Source organism: Mercenaria mercenaria, chromosome 4, assembly GCF_021730395.1.
Source record: "Mercenaria mercenaria strain notata chromosome 4, MADL_Memer_1, whole genome shotgun sequence".
In the NCBI taxonomy this organism is placed as follows: Eukaryota; Metazoa; Mollusca; class Bivalvia; order Venerida; family Veneridae; genus Mercenaria; species Mercenaria mercenaria.
Genome location: NC_069364.1, coordinates 79,210,109 through 79,234,228, shown reverse-complemented (window position 1 = coordinate 79,234,228; position 24,120 = coordinate 79,210,109). Strand labels below are relative to the sequence as shown.

At 35.5% G+C, this 24,120-nt stretch overlaps 1 protein-coding gene across 1 annotated transcript in view; it reads right to left on the bottom strand.

The window, feature by feature from the left end:
- Positions 1-24,120, bottom strand: part of LOC123552254 (exportin-4-like) — a 47,896-nt gene that overhangs the window by 3,491 nt on the left and 20,285 nt on the right. Inside the window, exons 10-23 of the mRNA XM_053541758.1 lie at positions 21,640-21,819; positions 19,914-20,053; positions 18,413-18,561; positions 17,895-18,075; positions 17,434-17,593; positions 15,689-15,858; positions 14,759-14,930; positions 12,771-12,975; positions 11,953-12,041; positions 11,592-11,658; positions 6,306-6,422; positions 4,779-4,879; positions 4,030-4,160; positions 3,170-3,287 (exon numbers count right to left, since the gene is read on the bottom strand). Coding sequence (XP_053397733.1) covers positions 3,170-3,287; positions 4,030-4,160; positions 4,779-4,879; positions 6,306-6,422; positions 11,592-11,658; positions 11,953-12,041; positions 12,771-12,975; positions 14,759-14,930; positions 15,689-15,858; positions 17,434-17,593; positions 17,895-18,075; positions 18,413-18,561; positions 19,914-20,053; positions 21,640-21,819 — 1,980 coding nt within the window. The remainder of the gene's footprint in view (positions 1-3,169; positions 3,288-4,029; positions 4,161-4,778; positions 4,880-6,305; positions 6,423-11,591; positions 11,659-11,952; positions 12,042-12,770; positions 12,976-14,758; positions 14,931-15,688; positions 15,859-17,433; positions 17,594-17,894; positions 18,076-18,412; positions 18,562-19,913; positions 20,054-21,639; positions 21,820-24,120) is intronic.

Below are 24,120 nucleotides of genomic sequence, written 5' to 3'. Positions count from 1 at the left end.
TGAAGGCTGTAGCTACAGAAATGAAAAAGTAGGTCACTAGGTCAAGATCAAGGTCAACTCATGTCAAGGATCATCTTGCCACTTAAAACAATACTATGTTCCAAATTTGAATGATGTAGGTTATAGACATGAAGATTCTAAGTTTTTCCCTATATAAGTCTATATGAACCATGTGACCCCGGGGTGGGGCCATATTTGACCCTAGAGGGAAAATTTGAACAAACTTGGTAGAGAACCACTAGATGATGTTACATTAAAAATATCAAAGCCCTAGTCTTTGCGGTTTGGACAGAAAGATTTTCAAAGTTTTTCCCTATATAAATCTATGTAAACCATGTAACCTTAGTGCTATCGCTGGTTATTTCGCATTTAGACTACTGTAATGTTATTTTATACGGTATTTCTGATTGTGACATCGCAAAACTGCAACGCATTCAAAATATGTGTGCGAAGTTAGTTCTGAATCGTAGAAGAAGAGACAGTTCTAAGCAGGCACTCTACGATTTGCACTGGCTGCCGATCAAAGCCAGAATAAACTTTAAGATTTTGACGTACATGTTCAATTGCCATGTTGGAAATGCGCCTGCATATTTGATTGAACTCTTAACACCGAAAATCCCCCAGCGCTCCCTCAGATCCTCGGAGTCATCAGTTGACTGTTACATCGTCCCTTTCAACAAGCGAAAAACTTTTAGTGATAGAAGCTTTAGTACTATAGGGCCAAAGTTGTGGAACAATTTGCCGTTGAACATCAGACAAAGTTCTTTAATTGACTGCTTTAGGAAAAGGTTGAAAACGCATTTCTTCAAAGACTACTTTGCATTATTCTAAGTTTTGACTGAGTTTTAAACAATGATGCTGGTGACAGTGATAGAAATTTAATGTTTGTCTGTGATAATTGTATGTAAGTAATATTTTAAAATATAGTATTATCATTGACTTTAAATTAATAATTGCTAATTTGATTCGTTTTAATTAATCTTATTTAAAATATTTTATATTTAATATTTTATTTCAACTTGTATTGTAAAACGCCACTGAATATGTTTTAAATGTAGAAATAGGCGTTTAAGCAAATAAACCAGTTTCAGTTTCAGTTTCAGGGCGGGGCCATATATGAACCTAGGGGAATAATTCTGACAATCTTAGTAGAGGACCACTAGATGATGTCATATACAAAATATCAAAGCCCTAGGACCTGCGGTTTTGGACAAGAGGTTTTTCGAAGTTTTTTCCTATATAAGTCTATATAAACCATGTGACCCCCAGGGTGGGGCCATATTTGACCCCAGGAAAATAATCTGAACAATCTTGGTAGACGACCACTAGATTTTGCTACATACCAAATATCAAAGCACTAGGCCCTGTGGTTTTGGACAAGAAGATCAGAAACCATTTAACTGTTCCTGGCAAATGTGACCTTGACCTTTGACCTAATGAACTCAAAATCTATAGGGGTCATCTACTGGTCATGACCAACCTCACTATCAATTTTCTTGACAATAGGCCTAAGCATTCTTGAGTTATTGCCTGGAAACCATTTTACTGTTCCTGGTCACTGTGACCTTGACCTTTGACATACTGACCTCAAAATCAATAGGGGTCATTTGCTGGTCATGATCAACCTCCCTATCAATATTCATGATCCTAGGCCCAGGCCTTCTTGAGTTATCATCCGGAAACCGTTTTACTGTTCAGGGTCACTGTGACCTTGACCTATGACATACTGGCCTCAAAATCAATAGGGGTCATCTGCTGGTGATGACCAACTTCCCTATCAACTTTCATGATCCTAGGCCCAAGCGTTCTTGAGTTATCATCCGGAAACCGTTTTACTAATCAGGGTCACTGTGACCTTGACCTCTGACATACAGATCTCAAAATCAATAGGGGTCATCTGCTGGTGATGACAAGCCTCCCTATCAACCTTCATGATTCTAGGCCCAAGCGTACTTTATCATCCGGAAACGGATTGGTCTACATACAGACCGACTGACCGACAAGACATACAGACCGACCGACATCTGCAAAACAATATACCCCTCCTTCTTCGAAGGGGGGCATAATAAGAATAGTTTTGTTGAAGACAGGAATAAGGATATCCTTGAAGATGAAATCACTTCAAATCAAAAAGTCACTCAGAAATATTAAATAGCATTCAATTTACAGGGGTTTTGTTTGCGGAATGGTTACTACATAACATAAACAGCTACATAATTACCAAGCAACCTTATTCATTTTAAATCCTAATCTTGTTTAGTTAATGTGTGAAACAACCCCATTAAAGTCTCTACAGACACATGCTACCAAATAGTGTAAATTCTAGTAATCGTGATAAAAGGCAAGTGCCAAAAAACTCAGTCTCTTGACTGCTAAAATTGTTTTCAGGGGAAATTTTGTGTTGATAGAGATTTGGTCTGGAAAAACTGTTCAGTTTCTGGAAAAAAGGAGTTCCAGTTTACATGGGTATTTTTGCAATGAAATAAGAATGCCAAAATTCAGGAATTCAAAATCCGTTCAGTTTGGAGGGGGTTTAAAGTATTCAGGGGTTCTAGTTTAGAGGGGTTGTACTGTACTGATCAATGTTTTCCATAACAACATTTATCTCTGATTTCTCTTTAAATGTAAGACATTAATTGATATTATACATCACAGAAGCTGTTAGTATAAACTTGTAAAATTATCAAATATCTTGGAAAAGTTTGAATCTGTCATCCAAAAAAAGATTTTAATGGGGTATTTTCTACAGTAATACCAGCCATTTTGACACTGAATTGTCAAAAATGTGTTCACAGACTGTTATAAAACTTTCCTGATATCTTAGCATTAAATCATTACTTCCATGCAAAAAAAATTGTATAATTTCTAAATGTGTTTTTCTTGTTTTGTAAATGGGATTTTGCCGAATTTTTACAACATATTTTGGCCGTAAAATTGAAATTGTTAAAGGTATGTAAAAAATTAAAAGATCCTACTACAACCCTTGAAGACATCCTTTTAGAGTGATGTATAGTTTGTATCAAGAGTTTGCAAAATAAAGCTGAAATTCACGAAAAACCCTGTTAGTGATATATCAGACAGTTAATTTTGCAGTATCTACATTTTCCCTACTGAGCTACCATGGTAGGATCTTGCTATATAAGGAAAACATATTTAAATCTGAACTGACCTTAAGGAAATGTTTGAGAGTATTGTGTATTAAGGTTCCCGCCAGGTTGTTCTGGAATACATGTGTTCCCAAGGAATATATACATTCTAAACACAGCTTGCTTATATCTGCACCATATCTACACACACAGTCAAGGAATAATATTATCAAAATTAAAAGGTACCGTAAATTTGCTATCTTTTTAATATGTCTTTTATTTTTCAAATTAAGTCATTAATCGTATTAATGTGAGTAAGAATTTGTAATTCGTGCTTGGTTTAACTTATAGACATAGTACTTGTTAATATTCCTGTTTGACATTGGAAAGTTGCACAGTGTTTTAGCAGAAATCAAATAATTGTGAATATCGTACAAATTACACAGAGTACCGGTAAATCTGTTCTAAAATGGTACCAGCACATGAACACAAATTATTAAGGGATTGAAGAAAAATAAACAGTTATGTTAACTCTCTTAATCCTTAATTACTACAGCTGAGTGGTCCGCTAAATTTCATCCATATTTGATAAACTGTACTGGTCAATCTGTAAAGTTTAATCTCTATTCTGAACTTTACCTACTGCATTCAATTTATTTTCAATAGCACTTCAGTCATACAGACGATCAGTAAATAGCTGTACGACATAAAGAACATGCATATTCCCCTAAATGTAAATACAACAAGAGAGCATTTCTTTTTTAGTAATTTCTTCTAAGGCAACTTTCCAAGCACTACATACAACCCTGGCAGCCTGAGCCAGAGAATACTGAGTCTGAACGGCTGATGGTGTACATAGACAAATATTTGTAACAAAAAGTAATTAGCTTCCATGATAAATTTGTCAGTAAATAAAATAGTTACAGAGATATGTAAAGGATACGAAACAAGACCAAGCTCCAAGGAGACCATGAGCGTCTTGAACAACTCTTCAGGTAAGGAGGTAAATTTGTCAGGATGAATTTCTGTCAGGAATGCTACAAGCTTGAAATACTGTGAACACAAGTTTGGAAACTGAAAAGTTAAAGCAAAAAATCTAATTATGTAAAATAAGCAGAAAAATGAAATACAAATAAGTAAAGTGGTATGTTCAAAAGTTGCAAGAGGAAAAATGGCTTAAAGCATCTAACTGAAAATAATGAAGAAAATCCTGTAAAAAAAAAAAAACTTTTTTGAGTAATATTCACACAGATTTCCCTCACCTCACATTTGGTCTGAAACTCATGTAAGCATGATCTTACATTAGACTGAATTTACCCTTGAAGTAAACAAGAACACCTCCCCCTCCCTGCCACCACATTATGGACCTGACTTTTATATGGGATTGACAAACTTACACTCAGTAGGTCCTCTGTCACTGTGGGCATGACTGACACTGATGTACAAAATATAAATGACAGTGACATATACCCAAGTAAGTTCTTAGTCAAGAGTGGAATAATGGTACTGAGACCAGACAGAACATCTCCCCAACCACTTTCAGCCAATATGACATATATATGTGACTGTAATGTTTACTCCGAGAAGGTCCTCTGTCAGGAGTGGTATAATGGGATTGAGCACTGAATAACAGACCATCTCACCTATTACCCCCAGCTGATATGACATACAGATATGACTTATAATATTTACCCTGAGCAGGTCCTCCGTCATGAGTGGTATAATGGTATTCAGGCCAAACAGGACAACATCGACAGCTGTTACAGAACTATCCTCGCCATTTGTTTTGTCATCTGAAACAGCAAGTCAGAAAAATCCAGTCGGTAAGTAAAACAAATTGTTTCATAAACTAAACACGGTCCTCACTGTTACTGTCCTCAACTCTACAAGAGCTGTCTAATAACAGCGGATACCCTCGTGGTGATGGATTCCATCAGGAATGAGGTGTTGAGAGTGATTAATATAAGTTGTAGAACTTCCTTCACAATTGACCTAAAATAAATTATGTTTAAACTAATAACAGCGCACTGGACTATCTGAAGTCCTTCCAAATCATACTAGCTTACATACAAAAGCTTTTGCAAAATTTTCAAAGTTGAAAAGGTGCATAATTTTGTTAAAATGTAAGCCAGAGTTATAAAACTAGCCATGTGAGGTCATTCCATCTCAAAGCTGAAAACATTTGGTATTTCTGAGAAACATGCTTACATGCATTGAAAACTGTCGCATAATTTCTTCATTAACAAGGTGCATAGCTTTGACAAAAGCTAGGGTTATCTAACTTGCCAAAGGGTAATCTCCTAATACCAATGTCATGTTGAATTTTTACAGCATTAGGCCAAGTTCTTGAGAAACCTGCGTACATGCATAACTTAAACTGAAATTTCTACATTAAAAAGGGGCATAGTTTTGACAAAGTAAAAGTTACAGTTATGTAACTTGCCAACTGCGGTCATCTCGTGATGCTAAAAATATCTGTAAAGTTTGAAAGCATTTGGCCAAGCAATTTTTTAAAAACATGCATGCATGCACAACTTTAATCAGGAATTCTAAGTTAAAACGGGGCATAATTTTGACAAAATAAAAACCACAGTTATGTAACATGCCCAGTGAGGTCATCTTATGATGCAAAAGAAGTGTGTAGAGTTTGAAAGCAATTTGCCTTTTAGTTTTAGAGAAACCTGCTTACATGCAAAACATGCAAAACTTCTGTGACATGCATGCCGACAAAAGGGTGACAAAAATAACTCTACTTTCTAAATAATTTCATAAAGTGGAGCTAAAAGTGATCAAGGTAAAGTGTTGTCAAAGGCAGACAGAAAATACCATGGTGTAAAGTGAAGACTTTTAACACAAATATGCAAGTCCTGTGTCACAGGATTGCATCTGATTATGTAATTTCAGTCCAATTTATCAGAAGCTAACAGCTAGCTGACATGCTCTCATTTCCACTTCCTAGTAAAGCTAGTACATATACAGCCTATAAGCAAGCAAGGCAGATGAATGTATTGGCCTTGGCTGAATAATAAGATGAGAAATCAACTACAACTGCATTTTTGCCCCTTTTATATTTTACCGAGTACCATTTTTGCCAACTGCATGAAGGTATTCTAAGAAAATCCTTCTGCAGTCAGTGCATGGTTCTGTGTTAAACAGACATTCAGCAAGAAGCACTTGATTAAGAATTGTAAAAGGAAACCAAACATAGAAATAATATACCTGGTTCCCCGAAGTCAACAAAGTCTTTGGAGAGAAGGTTTGTTAGAAGTTCCATAACAAGGAGAATATCATTGTACCTCTCTTCTTCCTCCTCACTAGCATCCTTCACACGTTTTCCTGCAAAAATATCACATCATTATAAGTGAGTGAGTGAGTTGGGCTTAACCGCGAATCGACACAAAATGTTCATATATCACCAATCAGATCATTATAAACCTGGTATCTCAATCAAAAGGACAAAAGATTAAACCTCACATACACCCAACTGTCAAACATAAATCAGTATTTTCATTAAACAAAACAGTCCCACATAAACTCCAAAAGTACAATATAATAGGGTTATTATAATAATAGCTCGATCTGGGATGCTGTATTCGACTTGAGTAGATTTTTGCCAGATCGGATCTCACGAGGCACTTAGTGAAGTTTTTATGTGAGCTATTTATATAACTGTGTCAGGTCATACATATTAATGAAAGTAGTCTGGCAACATACAATTTTTTTTTGCATGTTCATATTTACTTGTAAAATACAAGCTGATTTTTTCCAGAATTTAGATAGGTATACAATCAATTCATTTCTCAAGAAGTAAAATACTTAAACTCAGAAAATGAATTAACTTAAAGAGAATTCCTATAGTTTTTTTCCTTTTATAGATTTTTTTCAAATTCACATATATGATAGGAAAATTTGTGTTGAAAACAATGAACAAATAAAAACAATGGGTCACCAGGCTTGTTTTTGTGGAAAAATTGTTTTGAACACACTCACTGTTGCTGAAACTGCTAGCGATTTTTCAACATTTTCTGCTTTTTTAAATACCAACCAAAATATGCATCAAGACAGCACAATAAGGTTTATTCCTTTTACAGATTTTATTATATACTTACTTGATATCATAGTCATATTTTTAATACTGTATCATTACAATATTGGGTACAAATGAAAAAAAAAAATCTTGTTTCATATTCACTTTTGTGAAATTATTTCAACGAAAAATACGCAAAGTGAAGAATAAGTTTTTTAAATTTTGAAAAAACTGTTTCATAGATTTATTTCCTGTTTTTCTTGTGTATAGATAATTGTATTGTGAACATAAACAAGAACTGTCCGTAAGACAGTGCGCTCAACTTTTCTCAGTGCTTGAGTCTGAATTAGAGCTTTGCCAGTAAAAAAAAATCCAAGTAAAAAAAGGGACATAATTCTGTCAAAATTCAAATCAGAGTTATGGGAATTGTGTCTCCTGGTGTAAACTTTGATAGAAAATAACTACTTTGAGTTTCAAGTCAAAAGCTTTAATAGTAACAGAGATATTTGATTTTATCAAAAATTTTAACCAAAAATTCTAAGTTAAAAAGGGGCATAATTCTGTCAAAATTCAATCAGAGTTCTGGGGATTGTTTCTTCTGGTGTAGATTTTGATGGTAAGTAAGTTTTTTAAGTTTCAAGTCAATAGTTTTGACAGTAACAGAGATATTTGACTTTATAAAAAACTTTAACCAAAAATTCTAAGTTTAAAAGGGGCATAATTCTGTCAAAATTCAAATCAGAGTTATGGGGATTGTTTCCCCTGGTGTAGACTTTGATAGTAAATATCTATTTTAAGTTTCAAGTCAATAGCTTTGATAGTAACAGAGATATTTGACTTTTATCAAAAACTTTAACCAACGGTGACGGCAACGCTGGGGCGAGTGCAATAGCTCTACATTTTCTTTGAAAAGTCGAGCTAAAAAGGACAAAAATATATGAGTAACCAGGCTAAATTTTATGTTAAGACCGCTTGAATACACCTGTTCTGACGAAAAATGGCGCGAACCTGACCAAATTGATTACGTGTGTATCTGCTATAATTTTAAAAAATTCTTAATTCTTCCTGTAATTGAATACTAAATAATCTGAAAGGAGATACTGTCTTATCAATACAAAGTTAATTGTCTAACATATGAACAATACTGTCTTTGTTTTTGTTTGTTTGTTTGTTTTGGGTTTAACGCCGTTTTTCAACAGTATTTCAGTCATGTAACGGTGAGCAGTTAGCAGTTAGTTCCTGGATTCTGTACCAGTACAAAACCTGTTCTCCGCAAGTAACTGCCAACTTCCCCACATGGATTATCAGAGGTGGAGGACGAATAATTTCAGACACAATGTCCTTTATCAAATCGTCACGGAGAACATATGCCCCGCCCGGGGATCAAACTCGCTCTCCCTACTGAGCTAAGTGGGCGGGCTATACTGTCTTTGTACTAAAATGCGCTGTCAAAACACAGCCACAAATGGCAAGTTGCGTGATACATGTCAGGCATGATACATTTCAATACAACATAAACCAGTATCAACATTTGCAATTGATTACTGATAAAACTTATTAAAAAATGTTATTTATTAAAGATTCCTCATATTTAAGATTGTCTGTCACATGTTTTAACAAATGTTGACTTCACTTCAATTTTTCATAGAAAGTGTCGGTTGCGCAGAAAGATGCGCATAAACAAGAGGACCATGATGGTCCTGAATCGCTCACCTGTTCCCACATGACCCAGTTTTGAGTATGACGTCGTTTTTTCTATTATTTGACATAGTGACCTAGTTTTTGAGCTCATGTGACCCAGTTTTGAACTTGACCTAGATATTATCAAGATAAAAATTCTGACCAATTTTCATGAAGATCTATTGAAAAATATGGTCTCTAGAGAGGTCACAAGGTTTTTCTATTATTTGACCTATTGACCTAGTTTTTGAAGGTACGTGACCCTGTTTTGAACTTTACCAAGATATCATCAAGGTGAACATTCTCACTAATTTTCATGAAGATCTCATGAAAAATATGGCCTCTAGAGAGGTCACAAGGTTTTTCTATTTTTATACCTACTGGCCTAGTTTTTGACCCAACGTAACCCAGTTTCGAAACTGACCTAGATATCATCAAGGTGAACATTCAGATCAATTTTCATGAAGATCCATTGAAAAATATGGCCTCTAGAGAGGTCAAACATTTTTCTAATTTTAGACCTACTGGCTTAGTTTTTGACCGCAGTTGACCCAGTTTTAAATTTGATCTAGATATCATCAAGATGAACATTCAGACCAACTTTCATACAGATCCTATGAAAAGTATGGCCTCTAGAGAGGTCACCAGGTTTTTTTTTATTATTTGACCTACTGGCCTAGTTTTTGATGGCACGTGACCCAGTTTCAAACTTGACCTAGATATCATCAAGGTGAACATTCTGACCAATTTTCATGAAGATCCATTCAAGGGTATGGCCTCTAGAGAGGTCACAAGGTTTTTCTATTTCAAGACCTACTGACCTAGTTTTTGAACACAGTTGACCCAGTTTCAAACTTCACCCATATATCATCAAGATGAACATTCAGACCAACTTTCATACAGATCCCATGAAAATATGGCCTCTAGAGAGGTCACAACATTTTTTCATTATTTGACCTACTGACCTACTTTTTGAAGTCACGTGACCCACATTCGAACTTGACCTAGATATCATCAAGATGAACATTCTGACCAATTTTTATGGAGATCCATTCACAAGTATGGCCCCTAGAGAGGTCACAAGGTTTTTCTATTTTTAGACATACTGACCTAGTTTTTGACCGCACATGACCCTGTTTCGAACTTGACCTAGATATCATCAAGATGAACATTCAGACCAATTTTCATACAGATCCCATGAAAAATATGGCCTCTAGAGAGGTCACAAGGTTTTTCTATTATTTGACCTACTGACCTAGTTTTTGATGCCACGTGACCCACTTTCGAACCTGACCTAGATATCATCAAGATGAACATTCAGACAAACTTTCATACAGATCTCATGAAATATTTGGCCTCTAGAGAGGTCATAAGGTTTTTCTATTTTTAGACCTACTGACCTAGTTTTTGACCGCACGTGACCCAGTTTCGAACCTGACCTAGATATCATCAAGGTGAACATTCTGACTAATTTTTATGAAGATCCATTCACAAGTATGACCTCTAGAGAGGTCACAAGGTTTTCCTATTTTTAGACATACTGACCTAGTTTTTGACCGCACGTGACCCACTTTCGAACTTGACCTAGATATCATCAAGGTGAACATTTAGACTAACTTTCATACAGATCCCATGAAAAATATGGCCTCTAGAGAGGTCACAAGGTTTTTCTATTATTTGACCTACTGACCTAGTTTTTGATGCCACGTGACCCAGTTTCGAACTTGATCTAGATATCATCAAGATGAACATTCTGACCAATTTTTATGGAGATCCATTCACAAGTATGGCCTCTAGAGAGGTCACAAGGTTTTTGTATTTTTAGACCTACTGACCTAGTTTTTGACCGCACATGACCCTGTTTCGAACTTGACCTAGATATCATCAAGATGAACATTCAGACCAATTTTCATACAGATCCCATGAATAATATGGCCTCTAGAGAGGTCACAAGGTTTTTCTATTATTTGACCTACTGACCTAGATTTGATGGCTCGTGACCAACTTTCGAACTTGACCTAGATATCATCAAGATGAACATTCAGACAAACTTTCATACAGATCTCATGAAATATATGGCCTCTAGAGAGGTCATAAGGTTTTTCTATTTTTAGACCTACTGACCTAGTTTTTGACCGCACGTGACCCAGTTTCGAACTTGACCTAGATATCATCAAGGTGAACATTCTGACTAATTTTTATGAAGATCCATTCAAAAGTATGACCTCTAGAGAGGTCACAAGGTTTTCCTATTTTTAGACCTATTGACCTAGTTTTTGACCGCATGTGACCCAGTTTCGAACTTGACCTAGATATCATCAAGGTGAACATTCAGACCAACTTTCATACAGATCCCATGAAAAATATGGCCTCTAGAGAGGTCACAAGGTTTTTCTATTATTTGACCTACTGACCTAGTTTTTGATGCCACGTGACCCAGTTTCGAACTTGACCTAGATATCATCAAGGTGAACATTCTGACCAATTTTCATAAAGATCCCATGAAAAATGTGACCTCTAGAGTGGTCACAAGCAAAAGTTTACGCATGCACGCACGCACGAACGGACTGACGGACGACGGACGCTGCGCGATCACAAAAGCTCACCTTGTCACTTTGTGACAGGTGAGCTAAAAACTATAGGAATTCCCTTTAACACTACAAAACATTTGACCCCAGCCCAACACTAAACGAAACTTGACACACAAACTACATGCTCACACACCATAAGTGGATATTTAATGTTGCAACTATATCATCACAGCTTCCAACAAAAAAATCTTGTATCTGTGTCCATACCTTTATTATGTTTAGAATACATCTGTATTGCAGCTAGACAGACTTCATACAAGGTCTTTGATCTGGTCTGAAAAAATGTTGAGACTGAAATCTGTTATATTTTGCTTGTACAGTCTTTATGAGTTTTTAATTTTTTATCTCGATATATGAACAAGCTCAACACTCTAGATAATGTGCGCTTTCTATTTAACATATTTATTTTACATTTAGGGAGATCACTCTATTCTTAATGTTTGTCACATAACCATGTTGAAATTTGTTTTTGGGGTAACTGGTAAGTTTTCCTCCAAAGGTAATAAACTGGAATAAAATGTTAAACCCTCAAATATGTAACAAACTCTTTAAGAAAACAATAACTTACATTATTAAGGAAGCACAGCTGTTTCTGAACAACTTCTACCAGTAACTCTAGAATCAATGGCACAACATCTTCATGGTTGTGATATAAATCTGTAATAATACATATATATTTCTCTCATAAATCAAAACTATCACAAATTTGTTTTGTTTTTGTTTGGGTTTAGAGTAACATAGACAAAATTATAGGTCATACAGCAACTCTTCCAGCTTTTGATGGTGGTGGAAGACCCCAGATATATATCCCTCCTTGCATTGTTTCCGGCATGAGCAGGCATCTGGATGGAACAGCTTATCCACTGTAAGCCAGCTGGATAGCTTCCTCACATGAAGAGTTCTACAACTCAAGTGAGGTTTTAACCTACAAGTGTGAGGGCAAGTGATCTAAAAGAAAATTTTATGATAAAAGAGATCATAATTGTAAAAGACTGAAAATATTTCTGCCCTGACCAGGAAATGAACCTGGGACCTCTCACACTTAAGGCAGACACTCTACCAATATAAAAGCTAGCTCATATAGCAAGGCAATATATAGTGCACCATTATACTCTACCCTTCTACATAATGATCTTGTCTATAACTTTTGAATATAAAAAGAAACAGAAAGAAAGATAGAGACAGGGTTTCAGCCTTTTTTCTCTGTGTATAAACTAGAAACACAGATTTCACAGAATTCTGGCAAATTATTGTATTATATGCATATTAATACTGAAACTTTTTTTATAATGGCCACCGTCTAAAAATAGATATTCACTAACTGAAAACTATCTCTGAAATTCTTAACAAAATATGCTAGTAAGACGCAGCAGGTCAACAACATACCTAACAAAGTAACACAATGTTGCATCAATGGCAGCAGAAAATCAAATATTTTATCGATGTTATTGACCCTTGACCCTTTAGCCACCCCACAGAGGCTCTCCAATAGTTTGATGACCTCTTCTTTGGTGTCTGCCGATTGACAGTTCTTGGCAAATCCCTCTGCTGTTACCAAGTGATAGAATTTGTCTTGAAGGGTCTTCAGTACCTATGGATGGTATTACAAAATACACCTTCAATAATTTTTTTAAACCAAAGTTTTATATAATTCTGATTAAGATGATGTTGCGTAATTTAGTATCAACATTTTAATACAGTTGCAAAAAGCATTAATTCACTGAAACTTGAAGGGCCTTCTGAAGTATTTGGGGCTAAATGGCGTTGTAAAGGCAGTTTGTATGTTTCTAAAGAAGAACTAGATGTGTGTCCATAGGACACAGGTGCCCCCCACTCCTGCCACTGTAACATGGTTTAATGACTCAGGTTAAACAATTTTTATGATGTCTGCAACACAAACTTTTAAGAACCTTATGTGTATTTTTCACTTAGTTGGCCATAACTCTGGCCTAGCTGAGTAAAATCCTAAAGAGAACACTTCATAGGCTATAAAACAATCCTCTAATGTTTTATGATTCTAGGTCAAGTACATTTTAACATACATGTTTCACAAACTTTTTTTTTTGAGTAAGTCTGGACAAGAAGTCTGGTCTTGTGTAGTGAAATAATGACTGTAGGTAAAATATTTTTGGAGCTACGCGCAACAAAACATTAAAATGACAATTTTTCCCTAGGTCAGGGGCCATAACTCCTACAATACTAAATGAATCCAGACACAAAACCCTAGGTGCACAACTGCACATGCTGACCAACATTCCTGTAAACTTTGGTGACTCTATGTCAAATACTTTTGGAGCTACGCGCGACACAACATTAAAATGACCAATTTTTAACTAAGTCAGGGACCATAACTCCTACACGACTGAATGAATCCGGACGCGAAACCCCAGGTGCACAACTGCACATGCTGACCAACATTCCCGTAAACTTTGGTGACTCTAGGTCAAATATTTTTGGAGCTACGCGCGACGCAACATTAAAATGACCAATTTTTAACTAAGTCAGGGGCCATAACTCCTACAATACTGAATGAATCCGGACGCGAAACCCCAGGTGCACAACTGCACATGCTGACCAACATGCCTGTAAACTTTGGTGACTCTAGGTCAAATACTTTTGGAGCTACGCACGACACAACATTAAAATGACCAATTTTTTACTAAGTCAGGGGCCATAACTCCTACAAGACTGAATGAATCCGGATGCGAAACCCCTGGTGCACAACTACACATGCTGACCAACATTCCTGTAAAGTTTTGTGACTCTACATAAAATACTTTTGGAGCTAGGCGCGGAAGGACGGACAAGAGCAAATCTATATGCCCCCACCACTCACGTATTTGTTACCATGAGGGTTCAAGATAAAAGAAACTAAGCAAGGGAGCTACTGGTACATGTCTTTGGTATGACTTGGATAGGGAGCAAACCCGTGGTCTACACTCAAAGTGAGAGCTCTACCACCAATTTTCAACAGTACAGCTGGCAGTTAATCTAAAAAGTGTTTCTGGATTCTGTACTAGTGCTTATCTGTTCTCCACATGTACCTGCCAACTTCTCCACATGAATCAGAGGTAGAGGATGAAATGACTTGTGACACAATGTCTTTTATCAAATCATCATGGAGAACATACACCTTACCCGGGGATCAAACTCACAACCCCGCAATATGTAGATCTGCACTCTCCCTATTAGGTTAAGTGGGCAGGCTAGCCTTATATAAAACGACTACACACTATACACTTATAAATTCATACAAATTCAGTTCTGTGCCACCTTATTTTCAGGTCCTATCATGCTTACAGGACCTAATTACTATGAACTTTGCAATACGTCAACATTGTAAAAACTAAGGCATAAAAATTGCATTAACTTACCAGTTGCCAGTATTCCCCACTCATCTGGTTGTCCACACCAGCTCCAGCTAAAACACAGGCCTTGTAGACAAGTCTCAGGGCTTTAGCAGGCAGGTTACAGAATGGCACTTGGTTATGGGCAAGATGTCTTACCAAGGTCCATAGACCCTCACTCTTTGTAATGTACTGTGCTCTGCAAGATATTAATGTCAACAGTCGTTTCAGTAGGGTAGGGTTCTTAATGTAAATACGCTAAATGATTATGAATTTATAGATTATTTAGTAAATTTTGTATTTAGATATAGTTAAGTTTCCAATTTACAATGCCTGCCTTATCAAGCATCTTGCACTACCTAGTTTTTTCAGACATCCACCTAGCCTCGTCTATAACTTGATAATACAAAAACTTTTCTAATGTACTGAGTTTTCAAATTCAATGTTGGTTGCATGGTGTGTTTAATGCATTTTTCAACAATACTGCTTCACAGCAGTCAGTGTATACACCTTTCCAGGGCAGACTTAGTCCATCTGTTTACCAGTACTGAATGTATAAATCTGCAAGTAACCAACAGCATGCTTCACCGAAGGTTGATTTTAGCTAATCTCAAACATTACAATGCAATGTATGGGATCAAAATCAACCTTCCCCTAGCATCTACAGTTTGAAAGGTTCAAATTGTTTAAATCTATTTAGTCAACTGTTACATTTCACGCAAGACTGTATGGTTGTTGCCATTCTGGTCCCTTACCATTAAAGGAAGTCCCTCATCCATAAGGGGATCAAATTCCATGGGTTGGATATTATTCACATTTAAACAAAGTTTTACTATTTTAAAAGAACTACATATAAAATTACAAATTTCATAAAAAAAAATTCTTAACTGGCTCATAACCACTTTCAAAACATCATTTCAATATGATAGGAAAATGTTGCCAACTAAATCTACTGACCTGGTTTTATTGTCCATAAGAATGACAAGAAATTGCAGAATATCCATCATAGTTTTCTCCTCAGCATTCCAGGCACTCAGTGATACCATTACTTTGTCCAGCAAGAATGATATCGTCCACTGAGCACCGTCTGTATCACGTCCAAATGCTGCCCATAACGCCTTGCTCACCTGAAAAAAACAAGAGCACCGCCTTGCGGGTGCTGACGCTCATCTGATTTTTTTGTGTAATAGAAATATTGTCCTACCCATGATTTTCTAAGTCTAAAAAGGGCCATCATTCTTGCAAAAAGCAGGATAGAGTTATGTTTCTTGATGTACAGTGTCCACTTATGATGGTGAAAAACTGTTGCAAGTTTTAAAGCAATAGCTTTGATAGTTTATGAGAAAAGTTGACTTAAACATAATACTCAACCAAGAAAATGATTTTCTAAGTCCAAAAGGGGCAATAATTATTGCAAAAAGCAGGATGGAGTTATGTTGCTTGCTGTACAGGGTCAGCTTATGATGGTGAACAAGTGTTGCAAGTTTCAAAGCAATAGCTTTGATAGTTTAAGAGAAAAAGTTGACCTAAACATAAAACTTAACCAAGAAATCTGATATTTTCTAAGTCCAAAAGGGGCCATAAATCTTGCAAAAAGCGGGACGGAGTTATGTTTCTTGCTATACAGGGTCAACTTATGATGGTGAACAAGTGTTGCAAGTTTTAAAGCAATAGCTTTGATAGTTTAGGATAAAAGCTGACCTAAACATAAAACTTAACCAAGAAAACTGATTTTCTAAGTCCAAAAGGGGCAATAAATCTTGCAAAAAGCAAGATGGAGTTATGTTTCTTGATGTACAGGGTCTGCTTATGATGGTGAACAAGTATTCCAAGTTTCAAAGCAATAGCTTTGATAGTTTAGGAGAAAAGTTGACCTAAACATAAAACTTAACCAAGAAATCTGATATTTTCTAAGTACAAAAGGGGCCATAAATCTTGCAAAAAGCAAGATGGAGTTATGTTTCTTGCTATACAGGGTCAGCTTATGATGGTGAACAAGTATTCCAAGTTTCAAAGCAATAGCTTTGATAGTTTAGGAGAAAAGCTGACCTAAACATAAAACTTAACCAGGCAACGCCGACGCCGACGCCGACGCCGACAACCGCTCAAGTGATGACAATAACTCATCATTTTTTTTTCAAAAAATCAGATGAGCTAAAAACAGAACTCCTCTTTTTCAAGTCTTTGTTCAGTTGATTATATTTCTTCAAGGTAATTAAATCATAATGATGCCTTGAACAATGTAAATAAGATATTTTTGGTGTAGATTTAACAGTGAGAAGCCTTATGTTCAATAGGTTATATTTTTGGACATTTATGCTGACCACTTGTTCACAACTCACATTATTTTCATGAATACCGGTATATTTAAATAATATTAGCAAAAATAAATCTCTGTCACAGTCTAGAGTAAATGTAAATTTAAACAAGATTAGAACTCATTTGAGCCGCGCAGTCTGGTCAGGATCCATGCTGTTCGCTAACAGTTTCTCTAATTCCAATAGGCTTTGAAAGCGAACAGCATGGATCCTGACCAGACTGCGCGGATGCGCAGGCTGGTCTGGATCCATGCTGGTCGCAAACCCACTATGTTGGTTTTCTCATGGCACGGCTCATTTAACTGATCCTTTATACATCAGCAATTTGTGAGTATTTCCACTAACTTCAACACTGTCATTTTCCAGTACAAAGCAATGACATACCTGATTATAGTAGTTTTCATCAGGCAGTAGATATGACCTACACCAATGTTTTAAACACCACATTACACTACTTGTAACCTGAGGACTCAGTGTATCAACCATTTTGGCGGTAATGGCTTTCTTTTCAACTTCACACAACCGGAATATAGCCGAGATTAACCTAAAAAATCAAATCATCTTTGTTAAGAACATTCATAAGAAAACACATTCATGCTTTAAAAACATTCATGTAAAGTACTACAGCTGATCTGTCCAAATCAATTTATCCAAAAATATGTAAAGTTGAATGCACATACATGTGAGAAAACTATTGCAAATGGGGAAGATCAATGGTGCCCATACATGCCTGAAATAATGTACTAACGGGCACCTGGTGTCTTCATCCACTATAGAAATGAAATTTGCAATAATACCTGAATTGTGTCCATGTAATGAAAAAAAATATATACATTACGTGTTACCTTATGACATTATCGGTATGTGTAGAGGCCCCTGGTATTGTATCAATATTATCCGAGGGGGACCCAAGAACTTTGAGTGTTGTGTTTAGGTCTATCTCTGTTGACTGTTTGATAGAAAAATGCATAACATCAGCTGGTATCATTGGAGTCTCCCCTTCTGACTCCTCTGTTAAAACATGACCTGAAAAAAATAATAACAAGTTACAATATTCTACATACACCGTACACAAGCTTTAAGACCCATTGTACTGAGGTCTGAAGCCACAACCTTTATGTTTAGATTGATGAGTCAGCATGTTACTGATTACCATGTTAAGACCATGTAAAGATTGGTCAGTATGTACTGAGGGAGGCTTAACACAGGAAAGTGGTTAGATGTAATGCTACTTGCTGTTTTTCTTTTGTAATCCTACTGAGAGCTTAAAGGGTCCCTATAGTGTTTCAGATCATAAGATTCCTTGGCATACTAAAACGTTAGACCTTAAACAATAGACAAAACTTAGAGAATATGAATGTACCTGTGATTAGAGTAAGCCAGTGTAGATCTTCATGTAATACTGTTATAAGGGTGTTATCGAAGCTGCTGTTCATGTTACCAGAGGCCATACGTGCCTGATGTATTCTTTGTAGCTGTCCGTGCAATCGGGTTATACGATCCTCCATTGCTCTATGTAATAAAAGTTAAACTTTATTTACATATGCACAATCCATATAGAGGGCACAAGATGCAAATCATTTTGATTCATTTTGCATTATCATTTCTTTTTCTGGAAACCAGCAATAGTTGTTAGCCACATTTTTTCCTGAATATGAATGCTATGTGACCACCTGACTCCTTGGTTTTAAAAATATATGTGTTCTCACATGCAAACTGTAGGTTTCTGAAGCTCCACTCAGAACTCAAATGTACAACCTACAGGTGTAATTCAATACATATTTTTAATAATTAAGCATTCTTCCTCTACATTTAAACTAAATGTAAATAATATAAATAGAAACTACATCCTACAAGTCATTTTCCATATATTTCATACAACTGTTGTATTAAATAGTTAGCTACAAAAAACCTACATTAAACAGTTAGCTACCAATACTATATTTTAACAGCTGGCTACATATACTACATTAAACAGTAGCTACAAATGTCATATTAAAATAGTCAGCTACAAATAGTACATTAAACAGTTAGCTACAAATACTACATGAAACAGTTAGCTACAAATGTTATAATAAAACAGTTAGCTACCAATGCTATAGTTAAACAGTTAGCTACAAATGCTATATTTAAACAGTTATCTACAAATGTTATATTAAAACAGTTAGCTACCAATGCTATATTTAAAAAGTTAGCTACAAATGCTATATTTAAACAGCTAGCTACAAATGTTATATTTAAACAGCTAGCTACAAATGTAATATTAAAACAGTTAGCTACCAATGCTATATTTAAAAAGTTAGCTACAAATGCTATATTTAAACAGTTAGCTACAAATGTTATATTTAAACTGCTAGCTACAAATGTTATATTAAAACAGTTAGCTACCAATGCTATATTTAAAAAGTTAGCTACAAATGCTATATTTAAACAGTTAGCTACAAACGTTATATTTAAACAGCTAGCTACAAATGTTATATTAAAACAGCTAGCTACCAATGCTATATTTAAAAAGTTAGCTACAAATGCTGTATTTAAAAAGTTAGCTACAAATGCTATATTTAAACAGTTAGCTACAAATGCTATATTTAAACAGTTAGCTACAAATGCTATATTTAAACAGCTAGCTACAATTACTATATTTAAACAGTTAGCTACAAATGCTGTGATAAAACATTTAGCTACAACTGCTATATCTAAACATTTAGCTACAACTGCTATATTTAAACAGTTAGCTACAAATGCTATAATAAAACATTTAGCTACAACTGCTATATTACAACAGTTAGCTACAAATGCTATAATAAAACATTTAGCTACAACTACTATATTACAACATTTAAATTGCTGAGAAGCTGACATACCTAGTGATCATACTTATGCTATTTTCTATTGTCAATCGTCCAAGAGCACCGACACTACACAACTGGTCAGCAAACTTGTCACGGTCATCTTCCTCTATCTCATCTATATCATCATCATCAGGCCGGGAATCTTGAGTGTTCTAGAAAACATACAAGTTCTATCAATTAGGCAACAAAACAGCACTCTAGAAACACACATATGTAACCATAGCAACAATATATCATTCAACATTTGAATAAGAATCTCCAGTTTTCCCTGTAATACAAATGATATTACAGCCAATGCAGCAACATCCAGCAAAGAAACTCAATTGTTCTACAATGGGTAGTAATTATTCCTTAAGATTGAATGGCTTTAATGTACAAAATTCAAATTCCCCGACAGTTCCCAACCTTATTTCTTTGAAATTTGCATTACTATTTCCCTAACACGTATGAAACAGACAAAACTTAACTGAGCATCACAGCAAATATGTTTATATTCAAAAAGCAGAGAAGACCACTTTTATAGCAACAGGTCAATTACAGTGAGTGTCTTTAGTAATTAAAGATTATATAGCAGACTTCTATTCAATAAGTGTTTTATTCAATACATAAATAAATGTTCACAGATTTTTGCTCTCAACTTATGCCTGTTGTGTAACTAGCAAACGTGCTGAATTTGGACCTGTAATATAGCACAAACTATGGACAAGCAATTTATATAAGGAGTGTTGTAATAATGAATACCTTGCCAGTCAATTAAGAAATAATTTATAGCAAAAGAGTGCTTTAACACTATTTATGCACGATGGGCGGTTATACGTCGGGCAAATAATTGCACGAGGGCTCAGCCCGAGTGAAATTATTTGTACGACGTATTACCGCCTAAGTGTATAAATAGTGTTAACACACTCTTTTGCTATAAATTATTTCGATTCTAATATGCCCATAACCTAAAACAGTAGATAAAATATAGAAGCACTCTTTCTTGGTCGCAACAAAAACTTTGACGTCACCGCACGTTAATGTGACGTCATTCTAGCTTAAGAGTGTTTTAACAGAGACAAGCATATTAGAATAGTTATTAGTATTGCCGTGAGGTTTCAATCAGCAAATTATTCAATATGTGTTTTATTATATGACATCAGAAATTAATTTTCTCAGTTTTATTTCTAATTTTTTGACTTATTTGCACGGTAAACATAATCCTGTTGAAAATAGATAAGTCATATAGCACAAACTAGGGGCTGGCAATTTATATATGGAGTCATGTACTTAAAGAAATTATTCAGAGATATCAAACATTGATTGTTTGTTTGTTTAGAGTTTAATGCTGTTTTTTCAACAGAACTTCAGTTATGTAACGGACGGCAGTAAAACTAACCAGTGCTCCTGGATTCTGTACCAGTACAAGCTGTTCCCCGCAAGTAACTGTCAACTTCCCCACATGAATCAGAGGTGGAGGATGAATGATTTCAGACACAATGTCTTTTATAAAATTGTCACTGAGCACATACGCCTCGCCCAAGAATCAACTCACGACCAAAGATCCATATATCTGGCTCTCCCTATTGAGCAAAGCAGGCGGGCAATTAAACATTGAAGAATTCATATATCGTCTTCATTTTATACTGGTAATAATGATGTATTAAAATATTAGTATTTCACTTCACTTCCTAGGTAGACACTTCATATTATTCAAACTTCAGTTTACAAAACAAGATAAATATTTGTGTAGCTATACCTGAACTCTGCATCCATCAGGTGGGCTGATATGACACTGTACGTACGAGTTGAACACCTGTACAGCATGGAACTTGATTATCTCCATTGGTATGTTGTCTTTCTTTGTTGTCAGAAGTTCCATCCATGTCTCCAACAGTTTCTCATATGCCTCCATGTGTACTGTATCCTCTTTGTGCATCTTAAACAAATCAAACACCAAAGACTAATGAATAAAGGTGGGTAAAATGTAAACTGTAATTGAGTTTAAAGTAAATGTGCAATTCCATGGTTTTGCTAACCTGACCTACACTATGCTAATTTAGGAAAACACCTAAAAATTGTTATAAAATGTTGTATTTAACTTGTTTTTAATGTTACTCATTTTTTTCCATGAATATTGTAAGATGGTCAAATGTTTGACTGGAAGATTTGTCTAACATTTTAGTGACTTCACATGTTGTCATATAGCAACTTTTGCAGCGAGAATTTATTCAATGGAACATCCTCTTTCCATTTAATTTAAGTGACTGAATAAAATAGCATATGATGGATGTATTTCTTGAAGAAAACATCTGTATATTCCTTTAAAAAGTATTCTTAAATAGTAATTCAGTTTATGCCACTGTTGACAGAACATTTACAGACAGTATCCTTGCTTTTTGTTATGCTTAAAAATAAATGTTTAAGGGAATATCTCCAAAACTGCTATGTAGGGTAGACAATGAATTTATTTTTATTTAGAGCAAACATTCATTTTACTTAATTGAATCTTTTTTTTTTTGTCTTATATTACTTCATTGTAATTTTTTGCTGAAAATGCTACAAAAATGTAGTTGTATAACCATAAGAACAAACAAGAGGGCCATGATGGCCCTATATCGCTCACCTGTTATCACAGCACTTGAGGACAAGAAGGCCCTCAGAAAAAATATCTAAGTCCAAAGGACAGGAACAACAAAGGGAAGAAATTTAACCAAAAAGAAAAAAAAATTCTTACAAGGTATAGATATGTCAAAATATACCCAAAAATTGGAGGTACCATCCATGTTGTACCACAGAAAAGAGGTCTTGGTTTTTCCCTACGGCCAATAATAAAAAAGGTACTAAAAATAAGCTATTTTTAGTAACATAAATGTGAAGTAATTAAAAAAGATAATGTTATAAGTGAACAAAAGAAGGATCTGCCAAATAAATCTGTTGACATAAAAGAAATTTCAGATCAGTATCTTCATTAGTTACGGAGATATACCCATTTTAATTTGAAATAAAGGGAGGTAATTTGACATAAAATCAGTACATAGTTATCTACCCTGATTGTCTAAGTCCAACTAATAACAATAATGAAATTTCAAATAAGTCCTGAAAGTATTTACTGATATAAATCCATATTTATTACAATCAGGGGAGGTAATTAGATATAAAATAACTCTGGAACCTACAATTGGATCTGATTTGTCATGGAATCCAAGATTCATTGTTGTTGAAGATATGTTGGAAGTTTGTATCAAATAAAACCATAAATGAAGTCTCTAAATAGCCAATTTTGGACCTTTAAGGGGCCATAACTCTGGAACCCATAAAGGAATCTGGCCAGTTCAAGAAATGAACCAAGATCTTGTGGTGATACAAGTTGTGTGCAAGTTTGGTTAAAATCAAATCATAAATGAAGCTGCTATTGTGCAGACAGGGTCTAACAGCCAATTTTGGCCCTTTCAGGGGCCATAACTCTGGAACCCATTATGGGATCTGGCCAGTTCAAGAAAGGAACTGAGATCTTATGGTGACACAAGTTTTGTGCAAGTTTGATTAAATTCAAATCATAAATGAAGCTGCTATTGTGCAGACAAGGTCAAAATAGCTATTTTTGGGCCTTTCAGGGGCCATAACTCTGGAACCCATAACGGAATCTGGCCAGTTCCAGAAAGGAACCAAGATCTTATGGTGATACAAGTTGTGTGCAAGTTTGGTTAAAATCAAATAATAAATAAAGCTGCTATTGTGCAGACAAGGTCAAACTAGAAAATGCTTTTGTAAAAAAGCGCATGTCTCCCCCAATGCAAAGTCCTATAGGCAAGAAGTCAATAGGGGTCAGGAGCGAAAAGTCAAAGAGACACTGATGGCTGGCTGCAATAGGGATCATCTACTTGGCATGTCCAGTCATTCCGCTAAATTTCAACACTCTTGGCCTAGTGGTTCTCAAGTCTCTGTTCAGGCTCCTGTGACCTTGACCTTTGATCAAGTGACCTCAAAATAATTAGGGTCATCTACTCTGCATGTCCAATCATCCTATTAAGTTTCAACATTGTAGGTCAAGTGGTTCTCAAGTTATTTCCAAAAAATGATTTTACATGAACAGGCCCCTGTGACCTTGACCTTTAATAGACTGACCCCAAAATCAATAGGGGTCATCTACTCTGCATGTTCAATCATCCTATGAAGTTTCAACATTCTGGGTCAAGTGGTTCTCAAGTTTTTGATCGGAACTGGTTATCAATGTTCA